Source organism: Passer montanus, unplaced genomic scaffold (assembly GCF_014805655.1).
Source record: "Passer montanus isolate IOZ18808 unplaced genomic scaffold, ASM1480565v1 scaffold4, whole genome shotgun sequence".
Taxonomy (NCBI): Eukaryota; Metazoa; Chordata; class Aves; order Passeriformes; family Passeridae; genus Passer; species Passer montanus.
In genome coordinates, this window is record NW_024368818.1 from 9,027,803 (window position 1) to 9,051,705 (window position 23,903).

Sequence of the window (23,903 nt, forward strand, 5' to 3'; positions counted from 1 at the left end):
CAGAAGACTGCCAAAGTTAGTTAAAGCTTATCATTTACATATTGCCTAGAAAATGTCATTCATTCCTATCCTAATTATTTAAAATTTGGCTTGTCTGGCATTCAGTGACAAGTCATTAGCAAGATAGACAAGCTGCTATTGCAGTGCAGTCTGAACTCTTCTGGAAAAACATGCAAAACATTGAAAGGCACAGAAAAAGTGAGCAACATGTTCCTATTTCCCCAGGCTTACCAGAGAGCAAAGATACAGGATAAGAAGCAAAGATCACCTGAATACGTTTCAAGATGTGTTGGAAAAATTAAGGTGAAAAATTCTGTGCAACTCTTCTATAACACTGAGGCCAGGAGTTGATGACAAGATCTTGTACAATTTCATTTAAACTCTACTGGGAGTTCAGGCAGAGGAGACCAAACAGAAGGTCTAGCTACTGTTCCACCAGAGGATTTAAGGATGACTGTTGCTGTTCATTCAACATGCAAAGACTCAGCTGTTGTGCCTTTACTGGGTCTTATTGTCACAAACTGAACACACCAAAGGTGTGCTGTCAGTCTGTACAACATCCACTGTCCTCCATGCCCCTGTACTGCAGAGTGTTTCTCTATGTACAGTCTGGCCAATCCATGTTCTTTGCAACAGGAGATGCTATTTAACTGCAGTTTTCTGTGATGTGGAGCTGGCTGCTGTCTGAAGGTTTGCCTGACATGTTTCTGCTGCCCTGTCTCCTCACCTACTCTTGGGTGCTTAATATGTGGAAACTGGCCATCAAATTTAGGGTTGAGCAGCCTCTCATCTGACATGTGCATCAGCTGTCTGGGAGAACACAGCTCACGAGAGTATTACTACAGCACTTGATATTTGACAGGACCTTGACTAACAGGCTAATAGCGCTGTGTGCTTATTTATACCAGCAACAGCACAGTAGTCAGTGCAGGTGAAATTGGGAAGTCACATGCCGTGATAATGATAAGCTGTCCATGTCTCACATGAGTATGAGAAAGTGGTGATGACAGCTGTGTGGCACTTTGAAGCCAGATGCCTCCTGTATTGCAGATATACAGTGCCCTTTAATCTCCTAAGAGCCATGCTGGATTTTGCTGTGCTCTGCATGGCTTCATGTCTTGCTGTGACACTCCAAGACAGCCTCCTGCTGAGGTTTTCTGAGCAGAATTGGACTGCAGGCTTCAGAGCTGCATTGTGAACACATACAGACAGGGCAGTGGTGAGCATGGAAAAGAACCTCCATTTTCTTTCTATGGGTGATCAGGCCAAATTGCCTGGCAGCATTACTAAGTATTAATTAATGTGCTGTACATCTTCTTCTGGATGCACAAGGACTGCTTGGCTGTCGACAAAGAGCAGGTTCCCAGCTCACAGGCTCTGGGGCAGCAGGAGGAAAAGCAGCTCTCAAGATGTTATTGTTATTTCACCTTCTGCTGGTTCTTCTGCACTGGAAGAATGTTCTTTTGGTGATTATGGATGATTTGCAAATATTAGTTATTTTAGAGTGACTGAACCATCAACAAAAATAAATATATCAAAAGGTATTTTATGCCATCTCCAGAAATCTTAACATATAATAAGCTTGAGCATGATGTTTCAAGTATTCATTGTGAGACTTATTAAGACCAGAAACATAAGCCTTAGCTAAGTGCAGATTTAGACCACTCTGAATGTGACTAGCTATTTTCCTGAGAACTTTCTGACCTAACTGTGTGACAGAAGCTTTCTTTTTTAAATAACCTTATGAATGTTTGCTGGCATGGCAAAGCAAAAGAACAAGATACAATAGCCTCTTGGTATAAATCTCTGTTAATGAGATCAGGACTAGAAACCTCATTGTTCAACTCACATTCTGTCTGAACACAATCTGCTTCTCAAATTATAAATCAGGGGCAAGACACTGTACCATTGTGTAACCCTACACTCTGGCTCTGGAATGTTTCCTAGTCATAAGAGGATTGTCATCATTTCATTTACGAGAGAACTATCAAACAGGCCTGAGCCATATTTGGTCTACAACCCCCCCTCGAAAGAAGACAAATACCCCTGCTTGCAGCAGGGTATTTTTGCAGCAACAGCACAGAAGCATGCATTATAGTGTGCCACATCCTGGAGTCTAAAAACAAAAGAAAAAAGCACTGTCAGAAGCAGTGCTCATTACTAAGAAAACTAATTTGTCTATGCATACCCTATATATCTGTATGCCTCTATAAAACAAACACACATATGTGTAATAAGATCATTGAGTTGGAAGGTTTAGTTCTGTCTGCAAAGGGACATTGTGTGCATGAAGCCTCTGCCATCCCAGGAGACCTTACAGCACATTCTGCTTCAGAAAGAAAGAACAATCCCCTCTGACAATCTCAGACAGACAGAGAGAAGGACTTAGTCACAGGGTGTGGATGGTGCAGTCATTTGAAGAGCTCTGAAGGACATAATTGCTTTCACATTTTCATCCAGCTTTCTAACAATCCAAGAAAATGGGGAAAGATTTACTAATTTTTTACTGGCTTAGAAGCTGTCTAGGAAATCTCAAGCTCACTCATTAGCTCCATCAAATGCAGGTTGTTAAACAATTAACCTAAATGCACAACCTGCCCGCCAAGTCACCTCTAGTCTTTGGTAGGATTCACCCTACAGGAAAGGAAAAAAGTTCACCCTCAGCACTCTGTCTTCTGTCTCCCTAGTTCTGCCTGCTGTTAAGAACAATATCATGAAAGGTCTGTGTAAATATCATCCTATCCCCCATATTCCCACATAGCTCTGTTCTCCAAAGGGAGACTGTGGGCATGGGCTGACTGGACAACACAGAAATCAGAGTTGCACTGTGAATAACCAAGAGAGAACAACACCAGCACTCTGACTGAACGACCTCTGAAGGCCGTATTCCCCAATGCCAAACCCATTGCCTACAGCTGAGAACAGAGTTCAGACTTCTTGAATAGATTGTGTAAGTTTTGCTTTTTATTAGATGGCCAAACTGAAAAATCTGAAAGGGAAATAATTTCCACGGGCAAGAAATGACCAAATATTTAAGTCAACCTGAAACAAAACACTTCATATAGCTTTTGAATAATCTTATTAAGCTAGTCTCAAAACCTTATTTTGAAGTGAAAAGTCAAACTTTTAAATATAAACAAAAATATTTGAACTTTAGTGGTTTTTTTCCTTTGATGAAAACTCTGAATATGAATTATTTTAGCAGTATTTCCTTTTTCGGAAATATGTGTTTTCACTTTTTCAGTTTGCTTAATGACACAACACTTCAATGATCATTCAATAACAGACAGTGGTTCATTCTACTGGCATTTTTACCTAACTACAGGATGGCACAACCTTCAAGAGATTCAGCATCTTTTAGAGTCTCCTCACAGCACAAGTAAGAAGATCAAATAAAAACATTGCTGAAAATGGAATAAAAAACATAGGAAATTGACCTTCCCTTTTCCCTTCCCTTCCCTTCCCTTCCCTTCCCTTCCCTTCCCTTCCCTTCCCTTCCTTCTTTCCTTATTTTTTCGTTTTTGCTTCTCTGAAAGAGCACAAACTACTGGATACAGACTAAATAAAAATGTTAGTAATATAACACATACTAATTTCCCCTTCCCTTTTCCCTTCCCTTCCCTTCTTTCTCCTTTCCATTTTTCTTTCCTTATTTTTTCGTTTTTGCTTCTCTGAAAGAGCACAAACTACTGGATACAGACTAAATAAAAATGTTAAACAATTGCTTTCTTCTCAAAAAAATAACAAAATTAATACATACAATAATAGAAACTTTATATGTAGATTTGTGTCACCCACAGTTACTTTGGTCACCATGGATCACTGCCACCATTGTTGCTGGTTTGGGATTTCTATTCAATATTGAAGGAATTTTGTAGCTATTATTTGAAATATAATTCCAAAAATATTGTGGAGTCATCTCTAGTTATAGGGGGTCAAATTCATTTTGGGTGAATTCTCTCTTACAAAAGCAATGGTATTAGAGAAGGAATCATTGTGAGCCAGATGATTATGAATATTATGATGAGGATGAAAAAAAGATACTACACCTCTTGTATACTTGATGGAGCAGATATGTTTTAGTGTATTTGGTGAGAAGTAATTCTGGTCATTCCCACCCACCACCAGCCATGTTTTAGATGGCACTCTGCCCACCCATTTCTGATTTCTTTTGTGCTTCTTGTCACTGTCATTCCTGTTGTGTCTGCAGAATCTGACACTATCAGTCAGGTTCTCCCAGCAGGGGCTTTACCAAAGACTTGTGTCCTCTATACTGGCCTAACACAGGCAAATGCATATTTTGAGGTAGCCCTTTGGTCTCAAATGCTTTGATGTACCCTCCTAGCATCCTGTGGTTGTATAGCACTAGTGTTCACTGCTGCAGTTTTACACACACATTGGCTGCTCACAAACACTGTCATAAGGGTTTTCTTGTGCCTGTATTGGCTGCAAAACAGAGTGTTCAAAATGCTTGAAAGATCATTTACAGGTGTTAGTAGTAGTAGTTCTGCAAAGGCCTTCCCCTTTCATAGGGCTGCAGTTCTTTTAGTCTGTGAATCTGCTAGCTCAAGAAAATACTTTTTTCCCCATGGAAGCAAATTGACCATGAGCAGTGGCTGGAGGAGGTGGGTCTCTGACTTCTCCCAGTCCCCCTCTTCCCGCCCATTACCACTGCAGCTCTTGTCACTGCCAAGACCTTATCAATGAGCACAGGCAAGGACCCTGCACTCTAATGACTGTGGCTGGAAGAAAGTTCCAGAAGAGAAGGAGAATCATACCCTTGTTTAGAACTCCCAGGTCATTGTGGCAGCTCCAGCTGCAGCCCAGGCAGTCCCTGTCTCGCTGTCTGTCCCTGTCAGCGCTGAGGACTTGTCATAGTCCCCATATGTCTGTAGCTGCACCTGTCCCTCACACCCACAGCACTGTCATGCCTGTCACTTCTGCCTCCACTGCCAATGGCAGGCCTCAGGTACATTGGCTCCTGCCATCCTAAAGCCCAGCTGCAGGTGCTGCAGTGGATGGTGGCTATTTGCTGTGGTGCCCTCCCAGACACAGAGGTAGATAATTTTCTTCCTGGCAGCATTGGAGGCTGCTACACAGGTGATGGAAGAAAAGGTGGACCTTGCTAGGGTAGGGGTGCTTTCACACCCTGTTAAGCACTGATGAAGCGTAAAGCCTGTCTTAACATCAGACCATTTCTTCTAACCCTGGCCTTCTCCTGGCCATGTTTGTGCTCAGGAGGCTGTTTGTCAATGACACCCTCATGAGGCTCAGCTCTGGCTTTTCAAAAGTGCACAGAATCCAGCTGCTGCCCCTGGGCCCCCTCTCATAGTGCACATTCCTGATGCCCAAGGGTCACCCTGTTTAGAACCTAAACAAAAGTTATACTTCACTATTGTCATAAGAGCCAAAATTACCTCAGAAACAAGGTTATAACCTTTGAGTTGAAGCCTGTATTAAACAAAAGTTATACTTTACTATTGTCATAAGAGCAAAGTGACCTCAGAAACAAGGTTATAACCTTTGAGTTGAAGCCTGTAACACTAAATCAAAAAACTAATTTAAAATTATTTTTCTGGAAATGTAAATGCAGACACCTGCTTTTGAAAGAATGTCTTCAGGTAATTGAGGAAGTTGACTCATGGGCTTTACTTTTGCCACCTAAACTGCCACCCAGGAGTAGAAACCTGGTTAAGCTGCTGCTCTGGCTTGCTGACTAGCCACTACCATGGCCTCTGGTATTTGGATTATTTGCTTTCCTCTCTCTTAATCTCTGTTGGGAAACCTTCCCCCGCTATTTAAATATGAAATCCTCACCATACTGGAATGTCACAGGGGACTGCTGACAAACAGAGATGTAAGGGCTCAGTATTTCAGGGCAAACCAATTTTGAGTTCCAACTCAAAATGCTCCTTGTTAGTTTCTTTCATGCCTTTTGCTGGAAATTCTACATTTATTTGAGACCAAAGACCAAGTAAGTACTGACACACATCAAAATCCTTTAGGCACCACTTCAGCTATAGTTTCCCTTTTCTGGCAGAACTGCCAGAACAGATGGCAACAGTGGTCATAAGAAACCAAGTTTCTGCAATTTCGATGTTTAAATGCAGTTTATCTTAACAGTCTCCAGGCTGCATTCAGCCCTTTTAAGCCAGATTTTTCCTCCAAAGATGTAGTAGTGACTAGCTAGAGGAGAAAGGTTATTTATTACTCCATTCTTCAAAATATTTTCTGGGAAAAAATCAATCTTTCCCTAAACCTTCTTTGTAAAATTTAAGCTGCTATTTGCTATGTGTAGTTCACCTTAGTCTTGGCTGACAAAATGCACCAGCAGGTAGCTCTAATCCCTGAGAAACTGTCCATTGTTACGATGGGCACATGTTTTCCTCTTCTCTTTGTCTTACAGGCTGGTTCCTTCCTAAGCAATGGCAGCACTTTTAAAGGACAATGATATGATGACCTTGGTACGATGGGGAACAACAAAGTTTTTAAAATAGTTTTGCCAAATGATCATTTAAGAGCTTCTTTTGGGAAGATGCATTCCATTTATGGAATACCAGTCTCTAAATAGGGGGAGATATTCCTGTGGGTGCACTCTTATGGCACTGAGTCCACTCCTGAAATAAGGCTCTCCTAAGCTTCCATACCCTTTGTTTCAAAGACTAGCAGTAACACTCTGTGGGGATCAGTTCTGGTGTCAGTAGGGGAGTGCTTAACCCCTGAGACAAACCTTACAATGTTACTGTGTAGGTATGAACAGAAAATGAGGCATCTAATACAGAGTTATAAATTGAGAGATTTTGTAAATTCTTTTTATTGCTCCTTGTAGCTAATTACAGCCTAAACCTGTTGACTGATTCTGCTTGTTAAAAAAAAAAAAAGATGTGGATGTGGCATCTGGGTACTTGGTTTAGTGACAAACACTGCGGTGTCAGGTTGAAGTTAATGATCTTCCAGCTGAAATGATTTTGTGATTTTATGGTTCTATGAATGCTTATCTACTTTTTATCAAAACAACAGAGGAAGTGAAAAAGAAGTTCTTAAAAACTCACCGTTTCTTAGCAATTAACTAACTTCACAAATTTAAGTATCATGCTGGTTAACAAAAGGCCTTTAATCCAGAACTGGCATAACAATTCAGACGGGTTTTTTAAAATTGATTTTACAATAAAGTGCAGAATAAAATAGACTTCGTTATCCTAAAAATGCTTACCAGTTAATTGACATTCATTATTTGATTTTCTGCTTTCTTCTTAATTTTGTTGTTAATTTTGTAGTGTCAAAGAGTTGTCACACTGCAAATAAAGTACATAAAGCCACAAGATCCTGTAGCAGATAATGTCAGTGTCTGCTGTACAGTTGCATTGGATTGCCAGGTGGAGGTACTCTGGTACTGCTGTGAGACTGTTGCAGGGCTCTCACAAGGGGCATTCTCATGCATTGCTGAATACTCTGTAATAACACAGAATATAATGAGATATTCATGTATATAAAAAGAAATGTGATTATGTATAACATTCAAGAAACATCATTTGATGGTATCATGTGATCTGTTTTCCATTCTATAAACAACTACATACCTTCATCTGGATTTACAGGTTGGTATTGCAGAGTGCAAGGTCCTTCACAGAAATTACTGAGTATTTTATATGGGTGCTCTGAAACAAGGAGAGCTGAAACAGGTTGTTCTCTCGGTGAAATAAAAATTCAAAACCCTATTGTTTCTCCCAGAAGGTTTGATGAAATCTCATTCATCTGTACTTCTTTTCTGTAGCTGGGTACTTGTATGACAGTTCATTTTTATCATCAAGAAGAATTCCAAACCAGTGGCTGAGATTTGAATGTATATCTATAGCTGGACACCTGTTTCAGTGTGTAAGTCTATACTTGTAGTGAAAGAAGGGTCTTAAATGTCCATCAGCGAACTTACATTTCCAGAGTCTGGACAGCCTGAGTCCAGTGTTTGTATCTTATTAATGAAATAAAAATGAATTAATGTAGATGAATTAGTGGGAAAAAGCTTCGTCAGAGACCTGTCAGCCAAGAAAGAATTCTGTCCACTGAAAGCCAGGGAAACGCATTGGTGAGCAGAACAGCTTTGTTTCTTTCTTTCTTTTTTTTTTTTTTTTAATGTAGGACAGACAGATGAAGATCCAAAGAAAAAGAGAAAAAGCTTAGGTCCAATAAAGTTAACTGTGACACTTAGATCCAATAAAGGTAACTGTGCAGAAAAAAAATCAAAATTTACAAGTTGCTTAGCCATAAATTTGTAAGACAGGAGGCAGAAGAAAGGAAGCTGAGGTTTCAAGTCACACCTATTACTGAGATTCATGAGAAGAAATGCACTCATGCACTGTGGTCTTTTCACAGTCCCACTTCAAAACCAGGAAATCATTTTGAATTTAGGAGCTGGGGTGTTTTGGTCTCAAATTCAGAAAGTTGCAAAAGCCTTATGAATCAGGAATATTTTCTTTAACATTCTTGGTAACAGCTTATCCAGCAAAGTATATGCAGTATGCAAAGCAGATCATCTTGAGTGTGCTCACACAGCATGTACAGGACCACCAGGGTATCAGGCCCAGCCCTGTGGGTTTAGAAAAGACAGGTCCCCTTTGACTGACCTGATCTCCTTCTGTGACCATGTGACCCACTTAGTGCATGCAGGAAAGGCCGTGCATATTCTTTACCTGGACTTCAGTAAAGTCCTTGCCACAGTTTCCCACAGCAGTCTCCTGGAAAACTGGCTGCTTATGGTGAATGGATGTAAAAAACTGCCTAGTTGGCTGAGCCCAGGAAGTGGTGGTGCCTGGAGTTACATCCACCTGGCACCTGGTCAAAAATGGGTTTCCCAAGGGCTCAGTGCTGGGACCAGTTCTTTACCACAGATCTGGATTAGGGGATGAATACATTCTCAGTCACTTTGCAGCTGACACCAAGTTGGGTTGGAGCTGGTGGCTCTGCAGGGCAATCTGGAAAGGCTGGATCGATGGTAAAAGTTGGTCAAGGCCAACTGTATGAGGTTCAACAAGGCTAAGTGATGGGTCCTACACCTGGGTCACTGCAACCCCAGGCTGTGCTACAGGCTGGGGACAGTGGCTGGGAAGTTACTAGACAGAAAAAGAATCTGGCTGTGCTGGACAACAGCAGCTGAACATGATCCAGGGTGTGCCCAGGTGGCCAAGAATGCCAATGGCATCCTGGCCTGGGTCAGTACTGGTGTGGCAGCAGGGGCAGGGCAGTGACCGTCCCCCTGTACCCAGCACTGCTGAGGCCACAGCTCCAATCCTGTGCTCAGCTCTGGGCCCCTCACTGCAGGAAAGACATGGAGGGGCTGGAGCGTGTCCAGGGAAGGGCAACGGAGATGGGGAAGGGGCCAGTACATGAATCCCGTAAAGAGCAGCTGAGGGAGCTGGATAAAAGAAGGCTCAGGGGAGATCTTATTGATCTCTACAGCTGCCTGAAAGAAGGGTGTGGCCAGGTGGGACTTGGTCTCTTCTCCCAGATAACAAGTGACAAGCGAAGAGGAAACAGCCTCCAATTGCGTCAGGGGAGGTTTAGACTGGATATTAGGATGATTTTTATCATGGAAAAGATTGTCAGTCATTGAAACATGCTCCAGGGTGGTGTCCACATCCCTGGAGGTATTTAAAACACATGTAGATGAAGCACTGGGCTAGGGATGGACTTGATGATCTGAGAGAACTTTTTCAGCCAAAACCATTGTATGATTCTATGTTTCTAAGTCTGTGGTCATATCTATAACTTTTCTTCAGTGTAAATTTAGAGTATACGAGAAGACTGATGATACAGAATTATAAATACTAGCTCCTGCATCATACACTGAACTTTTGAAAAGTAAATTTTGTACTTCAGACACTCATATCCCTATTCATTTTATTACATTCCAGGTATCATATTTTGTTTCCAGCTGACAAGATCTACAATACACAAAACAAAATACAAATACCTACTGAAGAAAGGTAATACCTATCACTTGTAGAAAATGGTATATCTTCAGGTCAAAGTAGGAATTAATTGCATTAGCAATTATTTTATGAACTACCACGCATAATTATCCCTTTTCACTCTACGTTATTAAGAACTACAAATTATTTATGAGTTACATATACTTCAAATGAACTCTGCTAAATTACTGTTCCTTAAAAGTTCTTGGGACTTCCTGAACTTAGCAAATGTCTTCAAACACCAAAATTAAAATGAAGCCAGAGGATGAGACAGTCTGATATAAACTGTTAAAGCCTATTTACAGTAATATAAAGTTCATGTTTATTGGGGCTTTTTTTACATAACAGAAAATAGGGCAAGTCAGCTGAAAACATTGATTTCAGTATTTTCAATTATATTTTTACACTAAAATAAGCCATAAGGTTAGTTTGTAGAAATTAAAGCTGAACACATTTAAATTAAATACTTACTAAGGGTTGCTTATCTGCAAAACATGTGTAGCAAATGGGTTTCTGGTAATGTCTTTTTGAACATCTGAAAAAAGCATGAAAGTATATAATGAATAATAAATAAACAAAATACTTCAGTAAAAATAACATTCACAGTCAAATATTCAACTCAAAATTTTCTGAAGATGGTGAAAATATAATTTAATAGCACTGGTTTTATTTCTCCTACCAACAGCTGCTGAAGTATAGGCCATACCTCTATTTTAAAAGTTTGTATCTAAATAGTATGTGAACAAAAAATTTAGTACCAATAAAGACATCTAAAGCTAGAGAAAAGAATGCCATCTCCTCTTCAGCAACAAATATTCCAAATGTAGATTGGCTGGTGATTGACTACTATTCATTAAAAAGACCAATATAAATTTACACAGTTTTTTTAATCTGGTAACATGTGAAAACAAAGCCAAAAGAAGGGATACAAAAAGACAACAGCTAAGAAAAGCAATATACTTGTATGACGTGTAAATACCTACAACATTTAGTTACTTACAAGTACTTACATGTAAGTCTACCTGTAAAATTTCCCAGCTTCCTATTACGAACTTTAATCCCCAAATAATTAGGCATGCTAATTAAATTTCTGAGATACATACGTATGTGTATGTATTACACTAACTTTCACAGTTAGTTCTTTTGCAATCTGTAATTCCTATGATTCTTTCACTGTTTTTTCCACATTGCTATGTACTTTTCTTACAGTTTTCCTTTTCACATTTCAAAAATTTCAGCGCTTGCTCCCAGTTGTTTTGCTGAATTCATCTTTCCCTTCTTTGTAGTTTCTCTCTGTTACTTACACAGGAATTTAGTTTTATATGCTGATATTTCTCTTTTCATATCTACTTTCTTAACCTGAGCACATCATACTAAAACAGTTTTCTGGTAAAAAATGGATTCTTAAATTTCCATTTGCTGGAAGCAATAACCACGTTATGATACAATGAAATTCGGAACCACTGTTTGACAGAGCAAGAATTGTAAGTTACAGCTGCACAAAGTTTCTAAACAATTGCAAAGATCTTTTATTGTGCTGTTGCAGTCTATAGGAAACAGAAGCCTTTTTCCTCAAATCAGACTATCCACCATGTAATGCAGAAATATAAAGATAGTGTGCAGAAGTTTAATAAACCCTGGTTTAGTTTGATTCCAGTCAATAAGGAAGTAAACTTGCGTAACCTGACCATAAATGATGCAGTCCAGAAGGAATAGTAGTGGAATAGTAAAGTGAAAACAATGGCCTTTAAGAAAGCATATTCTAATAAATTCAAATAATTGTCATGTAAAATTTTATATTAAAGAAATGCAAGGAAAATGTGAAATTCAGGAGAGCTGGCAATTCCATGTAGAGCAGAAATGTCAAGCAGTTATTCCAATCATATAAAAAGCTAACCAGCCAAGCAGAAGAGACTAAGTCATAAGGACCCCACTGATTTCAAGTACAGGATGGAGCACACAAATCACCAAAACTATGCCAAACTGATGTGAATTTTTAGTGGAAGACCTGTATAATCACATCAGTCAAAGCAAATCCCAAAGTAGCAAGAGACTCAAGAAGTTTATTCTTCAAGTCTAATATCACAGGATGACTAATGAAAATGTTAGCTAATTAATCACTGGGGAAAAATTATTAAGAACAAGTACAGACTTTTTCCCCACATTCTTCAGCAAAATGGATCTGTGATTGGGGAATTCATATAAAGAGCACCAGTATAAAGCAGGTAAGAAATCCACCTGGCATAAAGGAAGAATAAGGTAGAGAACACTTAGGTGAATCTGACATTTTTTAAATGGTTGCACAAGTAATATTCACTTAAACATTTCGATTTATCTGCAGCAATGTCAGAACTCATTATTTCTAGCCTTTCAGAATTCATAGAGAAGAGGAACATTCTAAAATATTAGAAGTAAGAAAATGAAAAGCCATTCCTTATAAAGGACTACATTTGCAAAACTATATGGCATAGAGGGCAACAATCTGCAAAAAGAATTGCAAAAAAATTAAGATGGATAAGCTTTGGAACAGATTTCCAAGTGAGGTTGATGCACCTGATGCACCTTGAAGGAACAATTTTGACAAACATCTCTTACAAACAACATCTGCAGTCAGGCTGAGCCAGTTTTGGAAGGTGTCCTCCCATCACATTTAGATATATTTTTTACCAAGGCAAAGTCACCATTATTTAAAATTAATTTCACTGACTCATAAAAGGGTTTCATGATTTTGATACACTGTAATCTAGGTTTAGTAAATAATAATAATAAGAATAACAACAACAATAGAAAATATTTCTATTACAGGATTCTTGTTTCTGATAAAAAAATCTATGGCAACAAAATATAAAGTTATTTAATCAATTGATGTAGCATTGTATTTATTATCCAACTTACTTTGTAGCTGTTGATTCAGGCAATCCAGAGACTGGAAAATCTTCTGTTCTTCTATGGAAAGAGTACTCCTGCCTGGACACAGAGCCCTTTTAAGCAGTGAGAGCTGTCTGTCTGGCTTCACACGGTTCATGGCTGCCAGGATTTCACACTCTGCAATTGGTGTACTTGCTAGCTTTTCTGCCACTAGAAACTGAGCAGTGCTTTCTGAAACTGAAGAAATTACAGGGGGAACTTCAAATAAGAAGGGCTCATTTAAATAAACATTTAAATAAACTGCTCTTTTTCATAACCATAGGTCTGTGAAACACACAAAATTGACTTTAAAAGAAGAAAAAAGTGGGAAAATCAAGAAACATGATATATTAGAAAATGAAATAATTAATGACACTAATGCATCTTACAAATGGAACCAAAGTACTATTGAGTTTGGAAATATGTAATGAAAGCAAACAATACCTGTCCACATCATACAGTTATACATGAAACAGTTAAAAACCCCCAGGAATTGAATGAAAATGGAATATATGTTGTAATGCATTTATAAAAACATTAATATCATGCTCTATGAAGCTATATCTTATATTTACAGAAAAAAAAATGCTATATAGAATTACCCTTTCTTACTTGGAATCAAAAGACACAAGCCATGTTAAACAGTGGGTATATTCTGTCATTCTACTTTATGTATAACAAAGAACTGAAGTGAGTTGTGTTACTATACCTTCCTCAGTTTTAGAGATGTTTTTCATCTTTTGTACTGGATCAAATGCAGATTGAATGGGACTCAGCTGGACAGCACATAACGAATTCTATCAAAAATATTGTAAGAATATTTTAAGTATAATTAAAAGTAACTATACTACCTTCTGAACATGTTTTAATATTTCGTATTACCAAATGTTTTCAAGTAAAAAAAATATTATGGTACACAAATATAGAGATGTATTCTAGTTGGTTTTATTCTTTTCATTAGCAGTGACAGCAAGCTGACTATGCACATTGATTCAAAATCACACGACAATGAACAAATCTTTGATATTCCTGAAATTCTTTCAATTTTGAAGATAAATAACATTTTAATTTTTTAAATATTATTTTATATTAACCTGTGCATGATGAGCAGGTTTCCATAATTTAGAGATGACACTTTGTCTTCTGCGTTCTGAAAAACCTCGGTGTTTATTTAAATAGTCGCCGAAAACCTGATTTTGTCTTGTAACGGGAACACCACCTTAAATGACATGCAGACAAAAGTAAACCAAAAATGTGTAAACAACATGATAACTATAGCAGTAGCACAACTAACAATGGGGAGTAAATATCCCTGTCCACATTTAGATATTTACATCTGATCTCCCTAAATTGTCTTGGATGTGGACATAAGCCGCTTAAGTGAAGCCCTATGTTGAATCCCAGAAAATAAAGATGGCCTGTACAGGGGTACAAGGTGCTACCAAGTAAAAAGGAAAATGAAAGTTGAGCTGTGATATGAAAAATTATCAAATTAGTAATGTTTTAGAAAATAAACTGCATTTAGAGAATGATCTTGAAATCTAACTGTCCAACACAATAAATCACTGTTGATAAAGTGTTGCATCTATATGTTAATTGATTCAATTTTCATTAAGATTCCATAATAGTGTGCAGAAACACGTAGTAGTTCACAAAGTTTATGTGATTCACAAAATCACAGAATGGTAGAGGTGGGGAGGGACCTTCTGAGGCCATCTGGTCCAGTGCCCCCTCTCTAGCAGGGACACATAGAGCTCATTGCCCAGGACCATGCCCAGATGGCTTTTGAGTGACTCCAAGAATGGAGACTCAAAGAAAGTCTCTGGGCAATTTATGCCAGTGCTCAATCACTCTCACAATAAAAAAAGTTCCCTGCTGTTCAGAGGGAACTTCCTGTGATTCAGTTTGTATCCACTGCTCAGGTACTTTCAGTGGGCACCGTAAGTCTAATAAGTCTAAAAGTCCTCTTTGCAGCTTCCTTCCAGGTATTTACAGACATTAGTAAGACTCCCCAAGGCCTTCTCTTCTCCAGGCTAAATACTCCAAGCTCTCAGCCTTTCCTCATAGGAGAGGTGCTCCCATCCCTTTATCATCTTTGTGGCTCTTTGCTAGACTCTCTCCAGCATGTCCGTGTCTCTCATACTGAGGAGCCCAGAACTGAACACAGTATTCCAGGTATGGCCTCAAAGGTGTTGTGAGATTTAAAAGTCATGGATTTAAACCTTATTTCTATAGCTTGGCATTTTGTAGTTAATCTTATTAATTCATGCATCTTTGTGCTAATTTTTAAAAGGCAGCACTGCTGTACACCATTTTCTCTCAGCCAGAGAGGTCTAATCTAGACACTGTAGCTCAAATTTATCTCAGTTTTCCCTGGTGTAGCAATACATTTTCAAAATGGAAGCCTCAAGTTTCAAAATTAAAATTATATTCTTAATTAAACTTTCATGCATACAAACTGGAGATGCAAATTAGTATTTTCATGTGCAACTCAGGAATCTATATACCAAGGAGATACTATTTGTAGCTGTATTTGTAAATACAGTTACTAGATTTGTAAAGGGAGTTAGTTGATTTAAACTTGGGAACACAAACTACCCATTTATTTACAAAATAAATGTTTACATGTGCAGTTTAATTACCAGTTCATAATTTGACCAAGAGTTGCATTACTGATTCTAACACAATTTTATTTCTTTTCTGGTTATTACAGTGACATTAAAGCAGAATTCTTATCACTCATAGAAAAAGAATTTATCCTGGAAACATATCTGAAACTAGTCATCTGGCTGCTGTCATCAATAGTAACATGGGACACATTAGCTCTGAAACATTGCCATTTAGTTATATGCAAATTATTGTAACACAATACATGTTGCTGAATAACATCTGAAAAGGAAAGGAAATGTGATCATGTTATATTAAATATGAGAGAAAATTTAAAAGAAAAGAAAAAGAAAACAGAAGAACCCCCTTGTTATATTAGCAATCACATAATGTTTTTCTGAAAAAATAGAATTCAAAGTTGCTCTATGTCTATGCATCAATACTTAATTTAATTAATTTGCAGAACTAGATCCATGCCAAGGATAACATTCCTTTGAGACACATAAGACAAAACAATAATAATCAATAGTGTCTTTAGGGGATGAGATACTGAGCAGACTACTGCTATTTAACTTTAAGCATGTTAATTAGCCCAATATTTGTCATAGGCTAAACACATTTTAAAGCCTTTCCTGACTGAACAAGAAAGGTGTTAAAAATTCTAACATCCAGCTAGAATAATATGCTATAATATGTATCAGGCAGAAGATATACAACTCGACCATCCTCATGGACAACAATTGTATTCGTCTGGTTCTCACTTTCTGTACATTTGGCAAAGCATTGCAACAGATCACCTTTTCTACAGTGTCTTCACAAACTCCATGGAACTCTGCACATATTTTATTAGAGAGCAGTGCAGTATTTAGTCTCACTGTGCAAGCGCTTTAGGACAACACTATGGTGTCTATGTGCATTTGCAGGCGATTGAACAAGTAACAACAAGTCAGTAAGAGTTATCTAGAGTATTTAAAATAAAGCAGCCTTTCAAAATACAAAATATAAGCAGATACTGAGAGAGGGCAACCCACATAAATTTTAAAAGGCAGTTACTCAGCCCTTCTCCAAAAGTGCTGGAGATATGCAGAATTTACACTGGGGGTGTAGAATTTAAAGCTGCAGTGAAGACACTGTTAGCAGTGCACAACTTGGACCTGGGACATTTCCTGATTCATTGATCTGATGTTCAGATAAGGACATGAAGAGACAAAAATATCTGCTGGAGGCAAGTTGTGGTAAAGCAAGTCTTCATTCATTTCCAATGTAAAATCAAATAGGTTAAGTGACACAGATCTTAAACTCATCTGTTTGACTTTGAACTGGAACAAACAAGCAGATAATATTTTCTGTTCCCACCCCTGCTTTAGGCCAAGAATATTCACCTGCTTGCATCTGCTCTTACACAACAGAGCTTTTCTGAATCACCCCATTAAAACTGTAAAAACTGTTAAAACTGTAGATAAACAGTATTACTGTAGGTAAAACTAAAAATGTGGGGGATTACTGTAGATAAAACTAAAAATGTAGGGGGTTAAAGTTAAGGGTATTCATCATTTTGTTAGAAAGTATCTTTGAGTTCCATGGCCAATCCTTGGGGTTATCTCAGTATGCAAAGCAGTTTGGAGTACTGCTTGTACCTGAAGCAGGGACTACAGCTCTCAGGAGCTCCAGCTGCAGCTCTCAGTAGGAGGCAAACCAGCATACTACATAGAAATTACAAGCACAAGGACGTCATCAATGCCCAAGGCACAGAATACAGCTAGGCTGCAGAGGACAAACAAGGCAAATCAAAAAGCATAAAAAGTCAATTGAAATGTAAACCCCAGGAGATTAAAGTTTATTCTCCCAAAAATCTCTTATCCATCTTTCCTGTATCTTATCAACCAATTTGTGCCTCATATTGTTCCCAAGGTTAATTTTTAATAAAATGCAGATTGTTCCTCAAATTTCTTAAAATTCTTTATAAATCAGATATACCTTGTAGCAGAGCAATGTTTGCCTGGCAGAAGCTCTTTAATTTTAACTAGTCTTTAATTTTTGCTCAGCTTTTAATAGTATTATTGGGACTAAGTCTCAGTAATTGTAGGCATTTATAGAGTCAGCATTTCAAAAACACAGTAGAACTAAACTTCTTTCACTCTCATATGGCAGTGACTGTTGGACAACAAGCTATCACTCTTAGTTACCTTGTAAAACTCACTTGTATAAACTTAGTCACTTCCTCCTATATTATTATTCAGACCACCTGTCACATCTGCTCATTAGTCATGAATATAATCTCAGGGAAAATACTTCCTTTTCATTTAATATTGCAGAGAGCTATTAGAAATGAGGATTGACGTTTGAGAGGCCTCTGGGCACCACTAGAATAGAAATGAGAATGACAAACAGTGAAAGCTTGTTAAAACTGGCTGCGTTGTGTGAATGGATGAAAATGTTTTAACTGAAAACAAAGCTGTGATATATTTGAAGAAGACTTTTGTCTGAACATTCCCCCACTCCAGACCCAGAAACATGACTCTTACCAGTAGCAGAGTCTTTTGGAACTTGGGTAGAATGTGTTCCATGCCAGAAGGTGCTTGTTTTTCCAGCTGCTGGGATATGATGGAGATGTAATCTATTTTCTGTGTTAACAGGTCTTCTCTCAGAGCAAGTTACTGAATGATCTTGACAGGCGCTTGCCTTAACATTATTTACAGAACAAGTATTTTTTGCCCAAGGTTTGTATTTGGCTGTGCTGCAGTCAGGTGTAGAGATGGCAGTGGCCAAGCCAGCACAGCCAGCAATATGCTCACTGTTTCCTGCACTGCTCCCATTTAAAACCTGACTGGCTGGCACAACATGCCTGTCACTGCTGCTAGCCCCAGTAGCTTGCAGGTTGGCAGGCAGCAGTGACTGACACCCAGGGCTGGCTGTGTTCTCAACACTTCTGTTTCCTGGCAGAGGTGTGGAAGGTGGGTGAGGTGTGAGGTATTTCCCTGGAGCTTTTTGAGTTTTGTTGGCTTCAGTGGCTGACTGCAGTTGGATCATAGTGCCTCTTCTCTTCTTGGGCATAAAACGTGACTGGACTCTTAAAGATGTTGCTCTTCTGGATATTTTTGCCTTATTTTTGAGTTGATCACCTTCTTCAATTTTAGCATTATTGCTACATACTGGGGGTTTACTTGCTTCATCTTTTGATGCCATCCAAGCTTTCTTAGCAGAAAAGGATCCTGTAGTTGTAAATATATTCTGAGATGGGTATTTTTTATTTGTTTTTTCGGTATTAATGTTTGGTTCTGACATATGAGAATTTTCCTGAGGATTTTTTATGAACATGAGGTTTGAAGCAACAATACTTAAATTATTCTTAGGAATGTTATTTGCAGTTTGAACACATTGCAGTTCTGAAGAACATAGTTCACTGATGCTTTTTTCACAGCATTTTTCATTATTTTCTATTATTATCTGGTCAATTTCATCACACCATTTTAGCTTCCTATTGCATTTTTCATTTTGTGCACTTTTCCTTTTTATTTTTGCCAGTTCTAAACTGTCTCTGATAGATGACATGAGTTGAGTTCCAAAACTGATCGCATGGTCTGTAACTATAGCTTTGAAATTACTGGGTTCATATTCAGAACCCTTCTTTAAGATACTTCTGAATAACTTCACTCTTTTTCTATCAAGAAAATTATTTTTCAGGATTTTGTCCTGTGCAGAAGTGTCAGAATTTAACTCTGTATCAGGTAACAGTGACGTATTTTCAATTATATTTCCCTTTCTTACTTTATCATTCTGTTGCTTAACTTCCGACAGAACTGAGGCATTTGGTATGTCCTGAAATAAAGATGTTTCTGAAATAATATCATTCATACATTTAATATTTTCTTCTTTTGTTTCAGTCATTTTTCCTAAGGTATTTTTTAAAAAGCCTGTACTGATGTTTTTGTCCTTTGGTAATACATCAGCTGTGCTGGGAATGCCAGTGGAACATCCCTGATTAGGAAATAAGATTACAGATGTTGCAATAGGTTGACTGGATGCTTGCATAGATTTAGTTCTCTCCTGTGGGGTCATTTTAAAACTCTGATCTTGCATCAGATCCTGAATTCTTTCTCCTGGAATAGAATCAGGGCTGTTGCAGGCTCTGCTAGGATTGAAAACAGGATGACCAGTGGCAAATGTGCTAGCTGTTCCAGAAGATGGCTTGCTTCTGTCTTTTATGTTTTCCAGAAAACGAAATGCATTACTTACAGAGCTCTTTTGCTTACCAGAGGCAGAGAATTCTGCAGGTTGTTTTCCAGATTTGTGAGAAACAGATGATTCCTCTTCTGAAGTGTTTAGATGTTCAGCAGGAGTTAGAACATTATGTTTAGCTAAAAGATCATGAATAGGTATGTTGTGGTAGTGCAGCAAATCTACATTTCTCAGACAATTATTTAGATGCACATTTTTAGAAGTACTTTGATCTGTGTGAAGTAAACCATTATTCCTAGTCTGGCATTTTTCTGGATCATACAGGGCACAGTCACACTGTGTGGTAAAAGATGATTCACTCTGTGTTATGCAATTTCCATTTTGTTCTCCAGCCTCAAGACTGTCAAGGCTCATCATGCTTTCTGAATCATCTGTTTCTTTGACTTCTTGATGAAAATTCTGAAATACAGGCATAAAACCAAACTCTCAGATTTATCAGAAATGTGGTTTTGCTGATAATAATTTTTCATTAATGAGAGATTAGACCAAATAAATATTGAACCTAGTGTTTTTGTGACTTGGGGTTATATCTCCATGAGTGTTTCCATCAAGTCAAAATTTACCTGTGCTAAATTGCAAAAGAAAATTACATATTTTGGGAAGAAATCCAGAGAAGAGAGCAGCATAGTTCAGTATATTTAATCTTAAAATATATATAAATCTGCAATATTAAACAAGTGCTGAACAGCAGCACTGTTTCTGAATTTCCCTGTGAGACTGGGTGGTTTTCATCCTCTGCAAGGGTATTTAAGTTATAAATTGAAAGAAAATCCATGAAAATGAAGGTTTGATAGGGGATCTACCTCAAACTGCAACTTCTCCATATTACTAGACTGAGTATATTTCTTTTCATACAAAGTGCCACAAGTGATGAGGAGTTAAGCCTTGTCATGGCAAACACAGAAAAGTCTACTGGTTATCATAACCACAGTGATTAACGACTCACCCCAGTGAAACTCCTTCTTCAAGTCTTTCAGAAAGAAGAAAATATCTCCTATTCTATGAGGACAGATCAAGTCCCAGGGCATAAGGAACTCTCATCCACTTCCCCAACCTTTTCATTAAATTTTAATGGAGTCATGAATAACAGCAACTGGCACCATCTGAAACACCAGTGGGACAGCTGTGTGCATGTACTATACAAATGGTTTCTTCACTATTACTCCTCTGTCCAAGCACTGAGATGCTGACATGGTTGAAAACACATACTTTGTTAAGTACAAGACTTCAAAATACATATGAACATAAAGGAAAACAAGCATGCTGACAATTTTCAGTCTCATACACTCTTGTCTGGAAGTTCACTTTCACACAGCTCAGCAGCAAAGTAATTTTAAACCTTATGTTGGACAAAATTGGTGTGAAAAATTAAGAGAAGTTGAATTAGAATATGCACTCTTATGCAATAAATGTAAAATGTTTCAACTAGCAAAATGTGTTAACCTAGGGTGAGTGACTATATATCCCCTAGCAATGACATTGAATTAACATTTTGAAAACTCACCAAACAAACACAGAATTCTTTAGCGAATAATAACACACTTTTGTAATAAACATTTTTATTCCAATAAAATTGTCATATCTAAATATTGTTTATTTTATAGCTGTACAAATAAGTTAAACTGCAGAAGAAAAAGCTTAGTAAGACCTGAAAGACTTTTTATTATTGAATTAAATCTTATCTTACACTAAAGGTTTAGAGGTTGGTGCAGTCTTCCATTGTAGTTATGATCTGAGATAAAGATACTAAATAGAAGATCAAAGAAGGAAGTGTAGGGAAAGATCCCTTTAAGGAACATTTTCAAACGAAACTTATACAAACTGGTGTCCTTCTAATAAAAAAGAATAAGTGCCACTTGGTTAGTTATTTATTAACCTTTATTTTTGCCTTAATTATATTGTTAACCTCTGCTTGAACTTCCCCAAACACAGAAAAAACACATACTCAGAGTTTTTTGTATCAGGTCAAATTTAAGAACTAATTTTGAAATTTTCAGAAGGGGGAAAAAAACAGTGAAAAGAAATTACAGCTGTCAGGCTTACTTCTTGTCTAATTTGGAACCTGCACCTGTATAGCAAAACATGTGTTCTCAAATGACAGTTAGAGAGAAGAAAAATTTTGTAAAGATAGATTTTAAAAAAACCTTCTCTTGATAGGAGGTTAGCTTAAGAAGATAAATCTGGAAGGTGCAAAAACATAACATTTCCAACTTTCAAAAATTAAAATAAAAAAAAATCTACATAACTGTGTGCCAGAGGTTGAAAATAGACTTGTTCCTACATTATATAAATAAGTATGCTCTTCACAAAGCAAAACCCCATGGAAAACAAAATCTCAGTTGAGGTAACATCCAGAAATGTTAGGAACTAAAGAACAAAGAAGGAGTTCTCATTTAAACACACACTAGCTCTTACTTAGTTCATGCAAATTTAGTTCATTTACATTTATTTTGTTGCATCATACAATTTCATCCTTTCACAGATTAAAGATGCTTAACATTCTTATTAAAATATTTACATATTTCCCATTTTAAAGTACTATGTAATGCAAATCAAGATCCCATTTCCTTGTAAAAATGTGTAATTACAAGTACTTCTGCAGAAATAAAAAAGCATTCAATAATTATCCTTTTTTAGTGATCAACAACTGCAGGGAAATAAACCTAGAAATCCCAATGACTTAATTTTATTTAATCTGTGAGAATATGATAGGATGATAAGAAAACACAATGTTCATAGAATACTATGTTGTTATTTAGTGGATTTACATTTTTCCTGTTATATAAGTACAATTTATTGTATTGCCTATAGCCTGCATTATCTTATGTCATAATGCATCAAATTTAACACCCACACATATCCACATTCCTGGGAAAGGAATACTTCCGAGGAGTTAAAGAGGTCACTTGTATGTCTTAGGACTTAGAACAGCTGTGTCAAGCAATTTCATGTCAGTAAAGCACTAAAACAGAGGGAAAACATGAGTCTAAGAGATCTTTCATAAGGCCAGTGAAAGAAGAACATAGCAACAAGTAAGATTTTAAATGAACCTGACAAGTGAATTTTCTGCCAAAAGGACTTTGTCAGAATGCTATTACACTAAAGAGCTGCTACATGCATATTTGACATTTTCTACAAAAAGTGCTGAGTTCATAATTCCAAGACATGAATAGGAACACTCTTCTGAAGAAAAAATCCTGAAAAAATGCTACCTATTCTAAAAACTGAGGCCCCTCACACCTCTTACACTACTTGCTACTTTTGATAATTTCAACTGGTTTCTTTACAGAAATTCTTTGCTTTTCATATGTGTGTATCTATCATGTTACACTTGACATTGCCTGTGAAGTAAAAGACACCACCAAATTTATTTAGATGCCAAACTAACTTTCAAAGCCAGTGAGGTACCTAAACAATTAATTTCAAATTTACCAACTATGGAATTGGGAAAGTCCATTCAAAATTAATAATCTCATTTCTATATGAGTTTGAAAAACATCACATACATAGCACTACACAATACTTATTTCTCAGAAGAGCTGGGTAGACTCAAGAGAGCAAGTGACACTGTGAGAGGATTTTGGTGCTTACCTTACACAGTAATTCCATTCTACTGTGCCAAACCCACAAAAGAAGCTCTGAAGGTGTAGGATGGCCAGAGAAAAGCTTACTATCAACACTGCAGTCTTTCCCAGTCTGATGCCTAGGTGCCTGATCTCCTCACAGGCTAAGAATACAGAAAGTACCTATCTATGGATCTATGAGTGTTTGAAAGGACCTATTTGAAATATCATCACAGGATGCTGGAAATGCAGATTCAAACTTCTCAGTATAAAAAGAACTTGTTTCTAATTTCATAGACATGTAGGCAATGTCAGTAAGCCATACTATCAGAAGATTTTACAAGGGATCTGAACACTGAATACCAATGTTTCATTCTGATTTTCAGTCTTAATAAGCCCTGAGGTAAACATACATAATGTGGAGGAAACAGATTTTCAGCTGAACTTCTCTCTGTTGCTTTAGCATCTCAGTACTCAGTGCTGTTTCTAAGGTACCCTGTCACAGGTATCTAACTCTCACACACTAATCTGGTCATTTTCAGTTCCAGGAGTGCAATTTATAATGCTAGGTAAAAATACTATTACAATTGTTAAATTATTAAATGGTTAAATTAAAATTGTT

At 37.4% G+C, this 23,903-nt stretch overlaps 1 protein-coding gene across 1 annotated transcript in view; it reads right to left on the reverse strand.

Moving 5' to 3' along the window:
• Positions 1-7,100: 7,100 nt before the first annotated feature.
• CEP126 (centrosomal protein 126) overlaps positions 7,101-23,903 on the reverse strand; it is a 37,949-nt gene continuing 21,146 nt past the window's right edge. Inside the window, exons 6-11 of the mRNA XM_039718770.1 lie at positions 18,005-20,117; positions 13,967-14,091; positions 13,582-13,669; positions 12,861-13,070; positions 10,437-10,500; positions 7,101-7,452 (exon numbers count right to left, since the gene is read on the reverse strand). Of these exons, the coding sequence (XP_039574704.1) occupies position 7,452; positions 10,437-10,500; positions 12,861-13,070; positions 13,582-13,669; positions 13,967-14,091; positions 18,005-20,117 (2,601 nt within the window). The 3' untranslated portion in view covers positions 7,101-7,451. The remainder of the gene's footprint in view (positions 7,453-10,436; positions 10,501-12,860; positions 13,071-13,581; positions 13,670-13,966; positions 14,092-18,004; positions 20,118-23,903) is intronic.